We start from the raw sequence: 14,636 nt of genomic DNA, 5'->3' as shown, positions 1-14,636 counted from the left end.
TTTGAGGCATCCTTAGCACTGAAAAAAGAAATTAGGGTTAAGTTTTCCTTCCTCCAAATTCCCCAAGATCTTATTCATTTATATACAGAAATAAAAGTAACTCTTGAGGATTTGTAACTTCTTCCTAGCAATTTCTCCTGTTTTAAACCATAGTAATGTGTACGCTATTTTAAGGCCACCACTGGTGCTTTTTTTTTGGATAAGGCAAACTTACAACTGCTTTCCACTTTAGTTCGGGTGACACTCCTGGATCTGTGTGAAGGTGTTATTAACTTCAGGAGGTATCTACCAAATCACTACTGCCAAAACTGAGAATTTACTCCCCTCCCCTCCTCAGTTGTTACAATTCTTCTCCTTTCCTCAGTAGAGGTTATCAGTCCTAACATCCCAAACATCTGCGGCGACCTTTCTCCCTCTGAGAGTTTCCCTATGTGAGGTACCCAGATATGTTAAAAGTTTAACCCAAGAAACAGCAGTCACGGCTGCTGCGTCAACAAGAAGACGCTGGCAAGCGGGTCGCCAAGTGCAATGCCTGCTCTTACGTGTTTATCTTGGGCTCTACGAACCTTTAAGAAATTCTATGCAGAACTATGGCAACTTTTCTCGGGGGAGGCGGCTTCCACTGGTCAGCCCGGGACACCGGAGTGTGAAGTAGGGCTGGTGACCACCCTTCTAGGAGTTCATTGCCGTGCCCCTGGAAGGCCAGGTCTCCGACATTGAGGAGCAGCTTTCCCTCAGTAGCGTTCTCTAGGCTTTAACCTTGCGACGGACGAGTCTCCCTCCGCGCATCACCGAGGGTAGAGCCAAGGAGAGTTGGCCCGTATCCGAAACCCACGGGTGGGAAGATGTCCGGTGCCCAGAACTGGTAGTCCTCGGCACCAGGAGCCCGCCGAAGCCGCCTCCACACTCCGGAACTGGAGTGTACTCAACTGAGAAGACGCGACGCAGACAAAAGAGGAGGGGCTGCCGACCGCACCCTCTTCGCCTTTCCCCGCCTCCTTTGTTCCTTCCTAAACCTTTATTGGCTGATGGTCCTCGGACCCGCGATCTTTTTGATATTCTATTGGCTGAAGTCGCTATCACTCTATAGGCGGCTCATTCGTGATTGGTCAAGGTGCCTCCCGGGTTTGAATCGTCTCCCCGGCTTGGGAGGGTTCTGCCAAAGTGCCACGTTGGGCCGGGCTGCAGGCGTGAGGAGCCGGCTCCGGGCGCCACCCCGGGCGCTCTCAACTGGGCGCCGGACGTTGGGCGGCGCGGGGCGGCGGCGGGAGCTGCGGCGGGACCGGCGCGTCCCGCCCCAGGGTGGCTCTGGCTGAGGGCGGCGGGGCCGGGGGAGAGCCTGGGGCAGCGGCCGAAACGGCAGGGCGGCGGCAAAGCCCGCTGCCCCAGGAGGTCCCCGGCGACATGCTGGCTGATAACGTGGTGGAGGAGTTCGAGATGGAGGATGAGCCTTGGTATGACCACCGGGACCTCCAGCAAGGTGAGGGCGAGGTCGCCGGGGGCTTGAGGGGTGGGGACCCGGGGGTGGCAGGTGTGGAAAGTGCTAGAAAGTTCCTTAGGCTGGAGGTTTGGGATGCTGCGGCCGGGGGCTTCTCGCGCTCACCTGGCAACGGATCCGCCCATCCCGACCGCAGAGAGCCGGCGCGCGCGGCCCACGGCCCTGCCGACGCGCCACACTGGCTGATGCTCCGGGCTTTAAGAAAGCGCTTGCGGGGGATGATGAGCGGATCCATCTCCTTAATGGACTTCTGAAGTGGGCAGGGGTGAACCAGCTTGCCCTGGTCTGGAGGCGATCAGCTGCTGACCTGACTCCGGGTCGTGCTGCCCTGCCCGCCCCACTTCGCCTTTCATGGTCCGCAGACTCTGCAAGCCGCTGCAGGTGGGGGGTGGGGGGGGCAGTGCTGCTGTGCGGTATCCGCGCCATCACTCAGTGAGAGTAATTTTTTGTTATCCCGTTTTCCAGAAAGCAGAGGCTAAAAAATTTAAGTGGATTCCCAAAAGCCGAATATGGGAGCGGGTATCTTTAACGCCACACACACACACAGGAGCGAGTATCTTTAACGCCACACACACACACACACACACACACACACACACACACACACACACACACACGAGAAATGAGGAGCCTGTAGGCACTGTTCGGTTTCTTAGCATCCCAGTTCACAACTTACTCAGTTGGGTATTAAACTGTTTTGTGTCTTAATGTATTACTTAGCCATCGTTCATCAGGGGCTAAATGAAATTTGAGGGCAGCTCTAATCATGCCATTATCTTTGCATTCGAATTTTCAATTAAAAATAATCCTGTCTTGGTTTTCTTGCTTCGCGGCATCTCCAGAGACAATCTCAACAGTGCCTTCAGTCTGAATGAAGCCAGTGGCCCATTTTCTTGTACATTCATAGTAGGATTTGGTGTTTGGGGACCCTGGTAGGTTCCTTTAATTCTTCCAATAGCATCAGGTGCTGCAGTAGTTGCCTCTGGCTGAAGTAGATCCTGTTGGGGAGACTAGGTATTTACTGCAGACACTAGAGTAGACATTCTTAACCACCATGCAGAGGGGACCTTAGGAATCCTTTGTGCTATTCTGTGTAATTATTTCCACCCCAAACTTCCTGTGAAAATTAATATCTCTTTGAGTTGGCTATTACACACCGCTGCTTGTTCACAATTCAACTGCATCTGATGGGGAAAAATTCAGTCTCATACTTAGAAAAAGAAAATAGGTAGCTCTTTGAAGAGATGGTAATTTGCTTTTTTTTAAAAAATTTCTGTGTTTTTATTTCTTAATATGCAAAGACCTAAGCCCAAATAGATCCCTATACTACAATAATTGAAGCTGCCTAGCAGTTACAATGCTGCTTTGCCATCACATTTCTCCATGTCCAGAAGACAAATTTGTTAGACATTTAGCCTACTTCAGACTTGCCCCATAAGGATTGATGACCTATTTTGATACTTGAGGACTGAAGCAACCATCGTGTGATTGCAGCATTTTATTATACAGAAGCAGTTCACAGACTCCAAGCCAGAGATTTTTCTTTACCATATTTAAGAAGAAACAAAACCTTCAAGGACAGTCCAATCTCCCATATCTAACATCATAGATAACATATCATAATAGAAACTTGATTTAGTATTTGTTGGCCTGGACTGAAGCTCTCACACACACAAGTTTAATGTTTTCAGCTGTCTTCAGTCCAGTGCCCTAGTCCACCCAGCAGCCAAACCCCTCTCCACAGGAGGTTATCAGGAACAAACAGTTGTACTATCTCAGTTTACTGAGTGGTAAGCAAAATATGTTTGGGGCTATGTGTGGATTTCTAAACTTCTGATCCAGATGAAGGGGTCACATCTTCAAGTCTAACAAACCTTAGACTAATTCACTGTTGATTTCCATTGGAATTTCTCTACTTTCCAAAGGCTTCTACATCTGTTATCACAGTGGACTTTGCCATGGCTTCTGTATCATAAGTAGCCCCATAAAGTACAAACGGAAGATATAAACTCCTATTAGCTCATTAAATATGCCCATGAAAGAATGATGGCTGCTCTTTTGAGCATCTTTTTTCCAATTTTGCTGACTTACTTGTTAAAAAGTTTTGTGTATATGGTGTGCTGGGATTGACCCTAGGCCCTTAGCGCATACTAGGTAAACAGAGTACCAATGAGCCAGCCTAGAACTACCTTTGAACAGAGTTTACAATCGTTTATCAAGAACATATTGTTTTTACTAACTTAGGTATTAATGTAGGCAGTGGCACCACTTGTTGTAGCCAGCCATCAGGGAGGCAGGACTCCCACTCAATGGGATGCTGTTCATGAATCTATTCACTAGAGACATCTGAAGATGCTAGTAAATGAACACCCTCGGCATTTGTTGCTAAGAAGTTTGAGAACAGCTCTGTCTCTTTGTGTAGATTAAGGAACTCTAGTTGGATTTTATCATGTTTCTTTATGATCTTCTTCATTAACTTATGTAGATCTGTATTGGATAGATAGCCTAAGATTCAAAAGGCGCATGCCTTTTGATCCCAGCACTTGGGAGGCAGAGACAGGCGAATTTCTGAGTTTGAGGCCAGCCTGGTCTACAGAGTGAATTCCAGGACAGTCAGAGCTATACAGAGTAACTCTGTCTCGAAAAAAGACGAAAAAAAGAAAATAATATTGAGACTTGTTTAAGACACTATCTTAAACAAGCCTCCCATAATAGGATGGGCCCTCCCACATCAGTCACTATTTAAGAAAAAGCTTAGTAGTGGCTTTAGTGGCTCACACCTTTAATCCCAGCACTTGGGAGGAAGAGGCAGGCGGATTTCTGAGTTCAAGGCCAGCCTGGTCTACAGAGTGAGTTCCAGGACAGCCAGGGATATACAGAGAAACCCTGTTTCAAAACAAACAAACAAAAACCAAAGAGAAAGGAAGAAAGGAAAAGCTCTACAGGCTTATGTACAGTCCAGTCAGTTTTGGCTCTCTCCTCTCTGACAGAGTATCTATGGAAGTCAGAGGAAGACTTGTGGGAGTCAGTCCTCTCACTCCTCCATGTGGGTCCTGGCAGCTGAGCTCAGGTTATCAGGCTGAATGGCCAGTGCTCTTACCCACTGAGCCATCTTACCAGTTCTTATTTACTTTCTGAGATTGGGTCTTGCTGTGTAACCCAGGCCACCTCAAACTCAAAGCAATCTTCCTGCCTCAGTCTGCTGAATGATGAGATGGCCATGCCCAGTTTCTCTTCAGTATGCTAATTATTGTGTGTTGGAATCGAGTTGCATGCCATGTACATGTATGGAAGTCATAGAACAGCTTTGTGGAGGCGGATCTCTTACACCTTTACATGGCTTCCCAGGATCGAACTCTGATCCCCAGGCTTGAAAGGCAAAAAATACCTTTTTTGCCCGCTAAGCAAAATTTTATTTTTATTGCTTTTTATTTTACTTTATATGTATGTTTGCCTGTGTGTGTGTGTGTGTGTGTGTGTGTGTACTAGAAGATGATTTCTGATCCCCTGGAAGTGAAATCTACCATGTGGGTGCTGGGAATGGAACCTAGGTTCTCTACAATTTTGGCAGCAAGTACACTTAACCTCTGAGCCATCTCTCCAGCCCTATGGCCTGCTTCATAAAAAGGAAAAAAAAAAATCCAGCTGAGCAGAGTGGCAGGTGGATTTGAATTCAAGGCCAGCCTAGTCTACATAGCAAGCTCTAGGCCAGCCAAGGCTATATATATAGTGAGAACATGCCTTTTAAAAAAAACATTTTTTTTCTAAAGCATTGGGAGTATTACATTTTTTTCATCTGGTAATAACTGCCATTATTTAAATAGACAAACTGTGTTAAACTTTGTTAGGGCCTTCCTTTCTAGTCAGAGTAACAAAAACATTCTTACCTCAGTCAACTCTGGTCTCCTATTAATATCTTATTACGTGTAAAGCTTCGCAGAGGCAGAGATGCTTTGGTGAGGAGACTTTTGTTAGAGGACTGAGTTGGCACGATAAGAATACTGACAGTTATCTCTGGGCACAGTCTTTTCTGGGACAGCAGGCGCCTTCTGTGTAGGTAATGATGGCACTTGCTTTGAAATGTGCCCCCATGAACAAGGTGGAAAGTCTTCAAAGACTGGCTTTCCTTAGGCCGACTGACTGCTGGTGCAGTTGTCACTGGTGTAGTTCTACAGGCTTTAGAACAAGGGTTTGGGTGGCAGGTGTATGGATCACCAAATGAAGTCGTAGTTTAAAGGAATACTGAAACTCCTTTGCAAGATGAGTACGTCTTTCTAAATTTCAAAATGAGCTCATCTCTGAATTTCTAATGTGCATTTAATTGCTGAATCATTGTTTAGAGGGTCATTAAAACTGACGCTATTGGTTTTTTTTGTATGTTTATGTTGAGGTTGTGTGTGTGTGTGTTCTCAATTACAGTAATGTTGGCACCAGACATTGAATAGGAACGTCACCGGACGACGCCATTTGACTCTGTAATAGGAAAAGCTTTCAGCATTTGTGTTATTGAATTACTGCTGCAGATTACAACTAATAGGACACTGTCCTCAGCTTTTTTATTTGTTCATGTTTAAGAAACAAGTAAAATAAAAAAACTGTAATACATTCTGGAAGAACGATCTTTAAAGACAAATAGCAGTCTGCTACTATTGTTAATGTTTGTGCCCAAGTGCAAGGCTGAGTGACTATTATTCAAAGCCAGCACCTACACTGACAGTAGATCATACTAGGGCTCAGGATGTAATAACTCAGTGGTAGAGCCCTTGCTTTTGTGTGTGAGGTCCCTAGCATTAAAGAAAAAAAAAATTTACCTGCCAAGACTGCTTAGAAAAAGAATAGCTGGGCGGTGGTGGTACACACCTTTAATCCCAGCACTTGGGAGGCAGAGGCAGGTGGATTTCTGAGTTCGAGGCCAGCCTGGTCTACAGAGTGAGTTCCAGGGCTAGGGCTACACAGAGAAACCCTGTCTCGGAAAAAAAAAAAAAAGAAAGAAAGAAAGAAAAAGAATTAATAGATCACTGATACATTGTAAATCTATGATATTTATAGTGACTGCCTAAGCCAGGCCAGTTCAGTAGGCTTTAGAAAAGACAATGGAAATCCTTATTGTAATAGATAAACAGGTGTGCAAAGCTTTGGAAGGATAAGATTTCCTTTCCTTTTGTGCATTAATTAAAAAGTAAAATTAAAGGACTTTGAGCATTCTCCCGTTCCCTCCACCAATTACTTAGAGACACTTCTTGGGCTTCCTGCCAGCTTTTGGCTCTTTTTGGTTATGGAGACCAGATGCTGCACAACAGGAAATGCTGTGTTTTAAAGACTGAAACAGTCGGGTGTCTTTACACTAGCAGATGAAGTAATGTCCTGTTATACAGTGTGACCTCATAGGTGCACTCTTGTAGTTGTGCTTTGACTTGCTAGAGTTGTAAACATTCCATGAAATATTCAAGAGGCTGAAGCTCCAGGCTCCTGAGCCTGGGACTGACTCTGTTTAACTACAAACTGAGATGAAGATGAGTCTCAAACTTTTGTCTGTTTGTTGTTGACTAATGGGAAACAAAAAAAGAGGCTCTATTTGACCTCTACAGTAGCAGGAAACATGCTACTGGCTGTTGTAATCGGCATAAGCAGTTCCTAACAGAATGGAAGTGCGTGAGGAACTCAGGTCTTGATTTTGAAGAAGTTTCAGCTCAAAAGTTTTTGTAGATTCAATTGCTTTAGTTTGTCGGGTTTTGTTTTGTTTTGTTTTGTTTTTTGAAATTAGTAAGAAGTGGCCTTTACTTTGTGAGACTTGTTTTTTATCCTGTGTTTTTTATATTTTCCATAATGTACATTCATTGCATGTGGTACTGTGTTGTGTACAGACATCCTCACATGAGTATATAGTGCGTGATGAGACTGTTCCCTCCATTATCTGCCGCCCACCCTCTGGTCCTCCCACCCCCTATTAGTCCCTTTTGTTTCCTAGATAGTTTTGCTTACTACTGTGTGACATACATACATACATGACTATGTATCTGTGTGTGGCTTTGAACTTGTGGCAATCCTCCTGTTTCTGCCCCCAAAGTGCTGGGACCATGTTCAATTATAGTTCTTTTTCATTTAGTGAAAAAGGCAAATAATATGGATTGGGTGGAGGTGTTTCACTGGCTGAGCTGGCCAGATACACCCAAATGTCTGAACTTCTCATTTCTCCTTGTTGTCACTCACAAATGACTAAAGCCCTAAACTAGGGAGCGTTATAATCTTCCCCTTAAAGTAGTATGTGGACATATCTTTCTTCAGCCTTGAAACTATGCAGACATGGGTTTGAGCATTAAGTTCAGTGATTAAGTGCTTGCTTAAAATGTAACAGTATTCAGACATGGGTTTGAGCATTTAGTTCAGTGGTTAAGTGCTTGCTTAAAATGTAACAGAGCCCAGGGTTTGAGCCCCAACATTGAAGAAGAGAGAAAAACAATCTACTTCACAGCCAGGCATGAGGGGGAGGGGACATGCTTGTAATTCCAGCACTGATGATGTGAGACAGAAAGATTGGATTTAAGACCAGCCTGAGTTGTGTAGCGAGACTCTTTATGAAGGAGAAAGGGGGAGGTGGTTAGGGATCTTACTTTGGAGCATTTGCCTTGGGTGTGCAAGGCTCTAGGATGGGAGAAGAAAACACTCTGTAGATGTAGATGATGAAGACTCCTGGTGACGTGTGTTAGAAGCTTTGGTTTCTGGCTGTGACTCACCATGTGTGTTTGGTTGAGTACTTTAATAGTTTTGTCCTTCAGGTTGTCTCATCTGAAAAAGTTAGGTTTTATATCCTATAGAAACATACCAAGATTAATGTCTCTTAAATGCTTTCGGTTGTTGGTAAAGGTTTTAGCTTGTGAATACAAGATAAAATTTGATTGGCTTCTTTACTGGCCTTAATGTAATAACAGTAAGTATATATTTTTAACATTATTAAAATTATAAGAACACATTTTAGTAACTATTGATTGATATGGTTTCATTTTTAAGTAGTGATAAATTTGTAAGGTGAATATGCTAGATATGTGGTTCATATAGTTTAACCTTATCTGCTTGGTAGGATGAACAAGAAGGTTTTCAATTAGAGGTCCGCCTGGTCAACAGTGGGACCTTCATTTTAAGAAAGAACATCATTAAGTTTCTCTTTAGGCCCATGGCCCAGTTGTCTCAGGTTTTGAGCCACTTTTGTAGAGGGAATCTTCACATAATGCGTGGAAGCATCACCTGTCAATAAAAGGCCTATGGCCAGTGAATTGAGGCAGGATTAGTAGATGGGACATCCAGGAGAGAGAGAATTCTAGGAAAGAGTCAGGCATGGAGGTTCACCCCTAATGCTGAGGAGAGGTAACCATGTAGCAGGACTTAGAATAGAATAAATGGGTAATTAAGTTATGAGCTAGTCAGGAAACAAGCCAAAGCTTTGGACCTAGGTATTTATTCATATTTAAGAAATCTCAGAGTCGTAATTTCAGGGAACAAAGAGGCAGGTAGAAGGCCTACAGTGACCTACTTTAGCAGTATAAGGTATAGGTTCTAGTTCTTGGAATGGATCTTAAATCTAGTAATAAAAAAAGTGGTTGGCTGCTCCCATAACATTGTTCTAATATTGCATCAGTATATCTTATAAGCAGGTCACTGTTGTAGGTCCAGGGTTTGTAGCTAGGTAATTAATGTCCAAAGTACCTTCCAGCACCACAGGGTCATTAGGAGTAGAGCGTCTACCTAGGTACCAGAACTACTTTTTTGTTGTCTTTACCAATAGTGCCTTACCATTAGGTTGTGGAAAGCAACCAATAGGTTGTGAATGTTTGGGGGCTTCCAGGGAACCCCTTTGGTCCCTGATGCAACCCAAGTTTGGCACTCAGGATTTTACTTAGTGGCATAAGATATCTAGTTAACGCATTGTTTCCCCTATTATTTGATGACTCATTTATATTCCTTTCGTGTGTGTGTGTGTGTGTGTGTGTGTGTGTGTGTGTGTGTGTGTGTGCGCGCGCGCGCACATATATTTAAGCTTCTTCAGTAGATGTCCACATGGTTTTCCAAATGGCCTTTAATGTTAGTTGTTTCTCCTCAAATTTCCCCCTTTTGCTTCTCTCCAATCCTGGGAAGGATCTGGGAAGATTTGGGGAAGGTAAACATATAATCAAGATACACAAGCAGTCTACGTGTTTGGAGCTAAGCTGGACTGGTGTATAGTAGGTTTTGTTGCTTTGTCCCCACCCACCTTTTTGGTGAGGGGAAACCAACCCAGCACAATACTAATTATGGTGTTGGATGAGTACTACTATATCTTATGACACATATTTGTATTCCAGTACCTGAAGTAATTTGCCATCACATAGAATACAGTTTAAAAGGTCTCTGCCTTGGCTTGTAATAATCTTACATGATTGCTCTTTGGCTGCTTCTCCCGTTTCAACTCACTCCACTCTCTTCTTCCTTCCTACTGGCTGTTTGCCAGGTTATAGATTATGATAAGTTATTTCCTGGCTCTCCCATGATGACTTCCAATCTTTCAAGCCATAGCTAAAATTAGATTCCTCCTTACATAATTTAACTTTTTGCTCTTATAGTCAGTATCAAATTAATCAACAAATCCTTTCAGCTTTTACTTTCTAATCATGTTGAAGTCTGTTGCTTCTCTCCATCACCAGCATCTGGTCTGAGCCACCGTCCTTTCTCACTCCTGCTTATAGTGTCCTCTCACTGTGCTCTGTATCTCATTTGGTGTATTTGTGTGGCAATCACAATCAGCTGCCAAGCCTCCCTAGTCTCCCCACCTACTTTGGAGTAAAAAGCAGTGCATGATCTCTTTAGTTAAGTCCTGCCCAGGCTGCCACCTTGGAGTCCCTCTGACTTAATCTCTATGTCCTACTCCGCTTCAGCATGGCCTCCTTAATAGCTTCGCTCATGATTCCTCCCAGGGACTTTGCTCTTTCTTGCCTTGCTTCTGCCTGGAATTCTGTTCCCTCAGATGTACACTTCCTCAGTTTCTTCACATCTTTATTGTAGCATTCTCTGTAGTTTAGCCTTTCTTACCCAAACTCCTCCATACATCTTCCTTGCTTTACATGGTCTTTCAAGTACTTGGTATTCTCTGTTATATTACCTACCATGCTGCTTTCTCCCATAGGCTGTAAGCTCACAATTCTTAAAATCTGAATTCCTTATATTCCCCAGTACCCAAAGCATAATCTGGTCTTCCTGACTATATAGGTATTTATCTGGGGGGCGGGAGGGAGAGGGAGAAAGAGAGAGAGAATATGAATACAATTGTCAAGGCACCATTTGAGCGGTGATGGTGCTATCACATTTGAAGATCCAGTGCTTATGTGCTCTCTAGCTTCCCTTAGTAGCTTAGGAAAGTCAACAAACTGTGAGCTTCACCCGTTCTGTTCTTGTAGCCAGAGTTTAGAATAGTGCCTACCAACAGACATCGTTAAACCAATGCCTGGTAGAAATACTTTGAAATAGAAATATATTGCAACTTATCTTGGAAAGACTGTTCTGTTTTGTTCCATTTGATAGTTACAATCTGATATTAACAGAATAATTGTTTCTCAAAACAAGACAAGTTTAGAGACCTTTATCTTCACCATATGGGGGCTAGGAAGATGGCTCAGCAGTTAAGAGCATATACTGGGTCTTAGTCAGGGTTTCTATTCCTGCTCAAAAGAATCATGACCAAGAAGCAAGTTGGGGAGGAAAGGGTTTATTCAGCTTACATTTCCACATTGCTGTTCATCACCAAAGGAAGTCAGGACTAGAACTCAAGCAGGTCAGGAAGCAGGAGCTGATGCCGAGGCCATGGAGGGATGTTACTTACTGGCTTGCTTCCCCTGGCTTGCTCACTCAGCTTGCTTGCTTATAGAACCAAGACTACCAGCACAAAGATGGCACCACCCACAATGGGCTAGGCCCTTCCCCTTGATCACTAATTGAGAAAATGTCTTACAGCTAGATCTCATGGAGGCATTTCCTCAAGGGAGGCTCCTTCTCTGTGATAACTCCAGCTGTGTCAAGTTGACACACAAAACCAGCCAGTACATACTGTTCTTTCAAAGAACCAAAGTTCAGTTTTCAGCACCCACATGAGGCAGCCTAAACCACCTGTAATTCCAACTCTGGCCTCTGTGGGCACCTGCACTCATTTACACATGCACACAGACAGATAGAGACATACACAACTAAAAATAATAAAAATGAAATCAATGTTCTTCTAGAAAATGTCAGTTAGATCTGGGTCTTATACCTTCCTTGCCTAGAGGTCATTACATTTCCCACTATATATCATAGAGCTGGCCCATAAAATGCACTACACAGATAATTGTTTCAATTACCTGTGTCACCATAATTTCTGGGAATTTTTTAAGTAAAAGTCTTGTGCTCTGGCAACCCCAGCAAGCTAAGATCAGCCATCTATCTTCAGTACACCATTAAAGAGACAGATGATAGTGAAAAACAAAAGATTTATTTAACATGGGTATCCTGGGAAGAGGAACAAATATGAGGGGCCTAATGGCTGTACCCCCATGTTCATTTAAGGAATTACTAACATGAGATGTAGGTGACTAGAGGACAGGAGGTTTATATAACTAAGCATCGCTGGTCAAGGTGTGATCCTGCCTATGTTGTTTCAGCTCTGGTCTGTCCTGTAGGGTGGGCTGATAAGTTGTCATTCAGAACTGTGTGGAACACAGCCTTTCCTTTCCTCTGGTAAGGGGGAGATTTTAATTATTTGGGGACAGGGCACAGGTGTCTCTTGAGATTATCTACCCTGTCAGGGTTTTTACATTGCCACTATCATTCCGTTTTGTGTTTCTTTTTCTATTATTACTAAGTTTCTATTCCTGGGATTGTAATATAACAAAATCTGCCTTATTTGCACATATGCCTAAGAAGGTAATTGACAAATAAGCTTTAAAACAGAGAAGCCAGATGCCATGGCTCCCACTTGTAATCCTAGCATGTGGGAAGGTGAAGGAGAATTGCTGTGACTTCCCAGGACAGCCAGGGCGGAGGGCGGGGGTGGAATAAAATAGCACCTGGGCCATTTGTATATGGAAGAATGAAACAAAACCATATTGCTGCTTTGCTTAAAAGCTGTGATAGGGCTGGGTGGTAGTGGTACATGCCTTTAATCCCAGCACTCAGGAGGCAGAGACAGGCAGATCTCTGTGAGTTCCAGGCTAGCCTGGTCTACAGAATGAGCTCCCAGGACAGTCACGCCTCACAGAGAAACCCTGTCTTGAAAACAAACAAACAAACAAACAAAAAGAACAAAAGAGATATGATAGGAATTGGGGTTGGGAGAGGCAGACTTGTGAAACAAGTATCTCACCACTGGTGTATGTCTTCATTTCTTGCATTGATATTTGGTTGCCTTGAGAGTCTAAGATACAGGGTGTTGGAGAGAGAGCTCAGTCGTTAAGAGCACGTCCTGCTTTTGTGGAGGACCTGGATTAGGTTCTTAGCACCCACATCAATAGGTCACAGCCACATGTAACTCCAGTTCATGGGATCCAATGCTTGCTTCTGACTTTCTGTAGTACATAAACTGTCATAGACACACACACACAAATTCAAAGAAAAAAATTTAAAAGAGTCCAGATAACACACTTTGCTTTGACAGTTGTATTCACAGTATCTTGCTAGAAATTTTGGAGGCTGCTAAGAGGCTTATCTCTTTGGCTCAAGGATTCATCTCAAAAGCAGAATGTCAGGATTTGAATAATGATTATTTAGAATTGTAAGACTGAATGGTCATTCCTGAAATAATGCCCACATCTCTATGAAATAGACTGTTGTTTTTCATGTCTGACAGAGTGCATGAGAGCGTACTTCAACTGCTAGCAGGCCCCACGTCAACTGAATTTTAAGTAGGACTCAGATTTGTTTTAGGCCATTCTGTGTTCTATTGGGATCTCACTTGGATGTGTTGGGACTTGCTTCATTTATTTTAAGAACTGGGTTATATAAAATGTTGAAGTAATAATAAGCTCATGGAACTTGGTGTGTCCTAAGAGTTATTTGTTGTGCTAGATCTCCAGCTTGCTGCTGAACTTGGAAAGACGCTACTGGATCGGAACACAGAGTTAGAAGATTCTCTTCAGCAGATGTACACAACCAATCAGGAGCAGTTACAGGAAATTGAGGTAATTTACTCAGTGGAAGAGGTACATCCTCTCTGATGTATGGCTCTGCTGTTGTCATAGACTGCTAAAATAGCACTTGCAGCTAGAAACGGTATTCAACTTCAAAGTAGTCTTTTTTGAGAAATTAAACCACTAAAGACACTTTTTTGTTTGTTTGTTTTTGTTTTTGTTTTTCAAAACAGGGTTTCTCTGTGTAGCCCTGGCTGTCCTGGAACTCACTCTGTAGATCAGGCTGGCCTTGAACTCAGAAATCCGCTTGCCTCTGCCTCCCAAGTGCTGGGATTAAAGGCGTGAGCCACCACCGCCCGGCAACCTTGGTAAAATATACAAGAAGTAAACAATCCAGTACTTGCCAGTATGTAAAGCAAAATGAAGTTGTACTTAGTTTTTTAAGCTTTTTTTTTTCTTTTAGTAAAATTAGTTATGCTACATGGAAGGTATACAGAAAAGCATGTGCATGCAGAACAGTATGCATTCAAGGACTCGTGCATCCCCCAAGCTCAGGGGAGAGAACTGCCCATACTGTTGACATTCCCTGCATACTCTTCTTTGGTGGCAGCACCTCCCTCCCTCCAACTAAACAGCATTCCAAATGTAGAGTTAGGTAAGGAGGTTTGTTTTGATGTAGTATTTGATTTTATAGTTTATTTAAACTACCTGTGCTTAAACTTAAGAATTGGTCGAATTTTTGTTATTTATTTAAGACAGGAAGTATTGTTCTGCAATCCAGGACGGCTGGAGATTCAGTCCTCCTGCCTTGCCTTTACAAATTTTTGTGAAGTAAACATGCCAGCGCAGCCAGCACTCAGCTAAGGAGTGAAAGCATTATCAGCCCACCACCCAGTGACCCCAGGATCAGCCCACCGCCCCAGTGACCCCAGAATCAACCCACCATCCCAGTGACCCCGGGATCAGCCCACCACCCCAGTGACCCCAGACTCAATCCACCATCCCAGTGACCC

At 43.5% G+C, this 14,636-nt stretch overlaps 2 protein-coding genes across 2 annotated transcripts in view; one reads left to right on the top strand and one right to left on the bottom strand.

Moving 5' to 3' along the window:
• LOC116102900 (transmembrane protein 180-like) overlaps positions 1-1,217 on the bottom strand; it is a 31,221-nt gene extending 30,004 nt beyond the window's left edge. Inside the window, 1 exon segment of the mRNA XM_031388156.1 lies at positions 567-1,217. The gene's annotated coding sequence lies outside the window, so the exon portion shown is untranslated.
• Positions 1,146-14,636, top strand: part of Cdr2 (cerebellar degeneration related protein 2) — a 25,643-nt gene continuing 12,152 nt past the window's right edge. Inside the window, exons 1-2 of the mRNA XM_031388152.1 lie at positions 1,146-1,480; positions 13,562-13,674. Coding sequence (XP_031244012.1) covers positions 1,405-1,480; positions 13,562-13,674 — 189 coding nt within the window. The 5' untranslated portion in view covers positions 1,146-1,404. The remainder of the gene's footprint in view (positions 1,481-13,561; positions 13,675-14,636) is intronic.

The sequence above is a fragment of the Mastomys coucha genome, unplaced genomic scaffold, assembly GCF_008632895.1.
Source record: "Mastomys coucha isolate ucsf_1 unplaced genomic scaffold, UCSF_Mcou_1 pScaffold21, whole genome shotgun sequence".
NCBI lineage: Eukaryota > Metazoa > Chordata > Mammalia > Rodentia > Muridae > Mastomys > Mastomys coucha.
The sequence above is the reverse complement of the archived record's forward strand: the minus strand, read 5'-3'. Positions and strand labels throughout refer to the sequence as shown.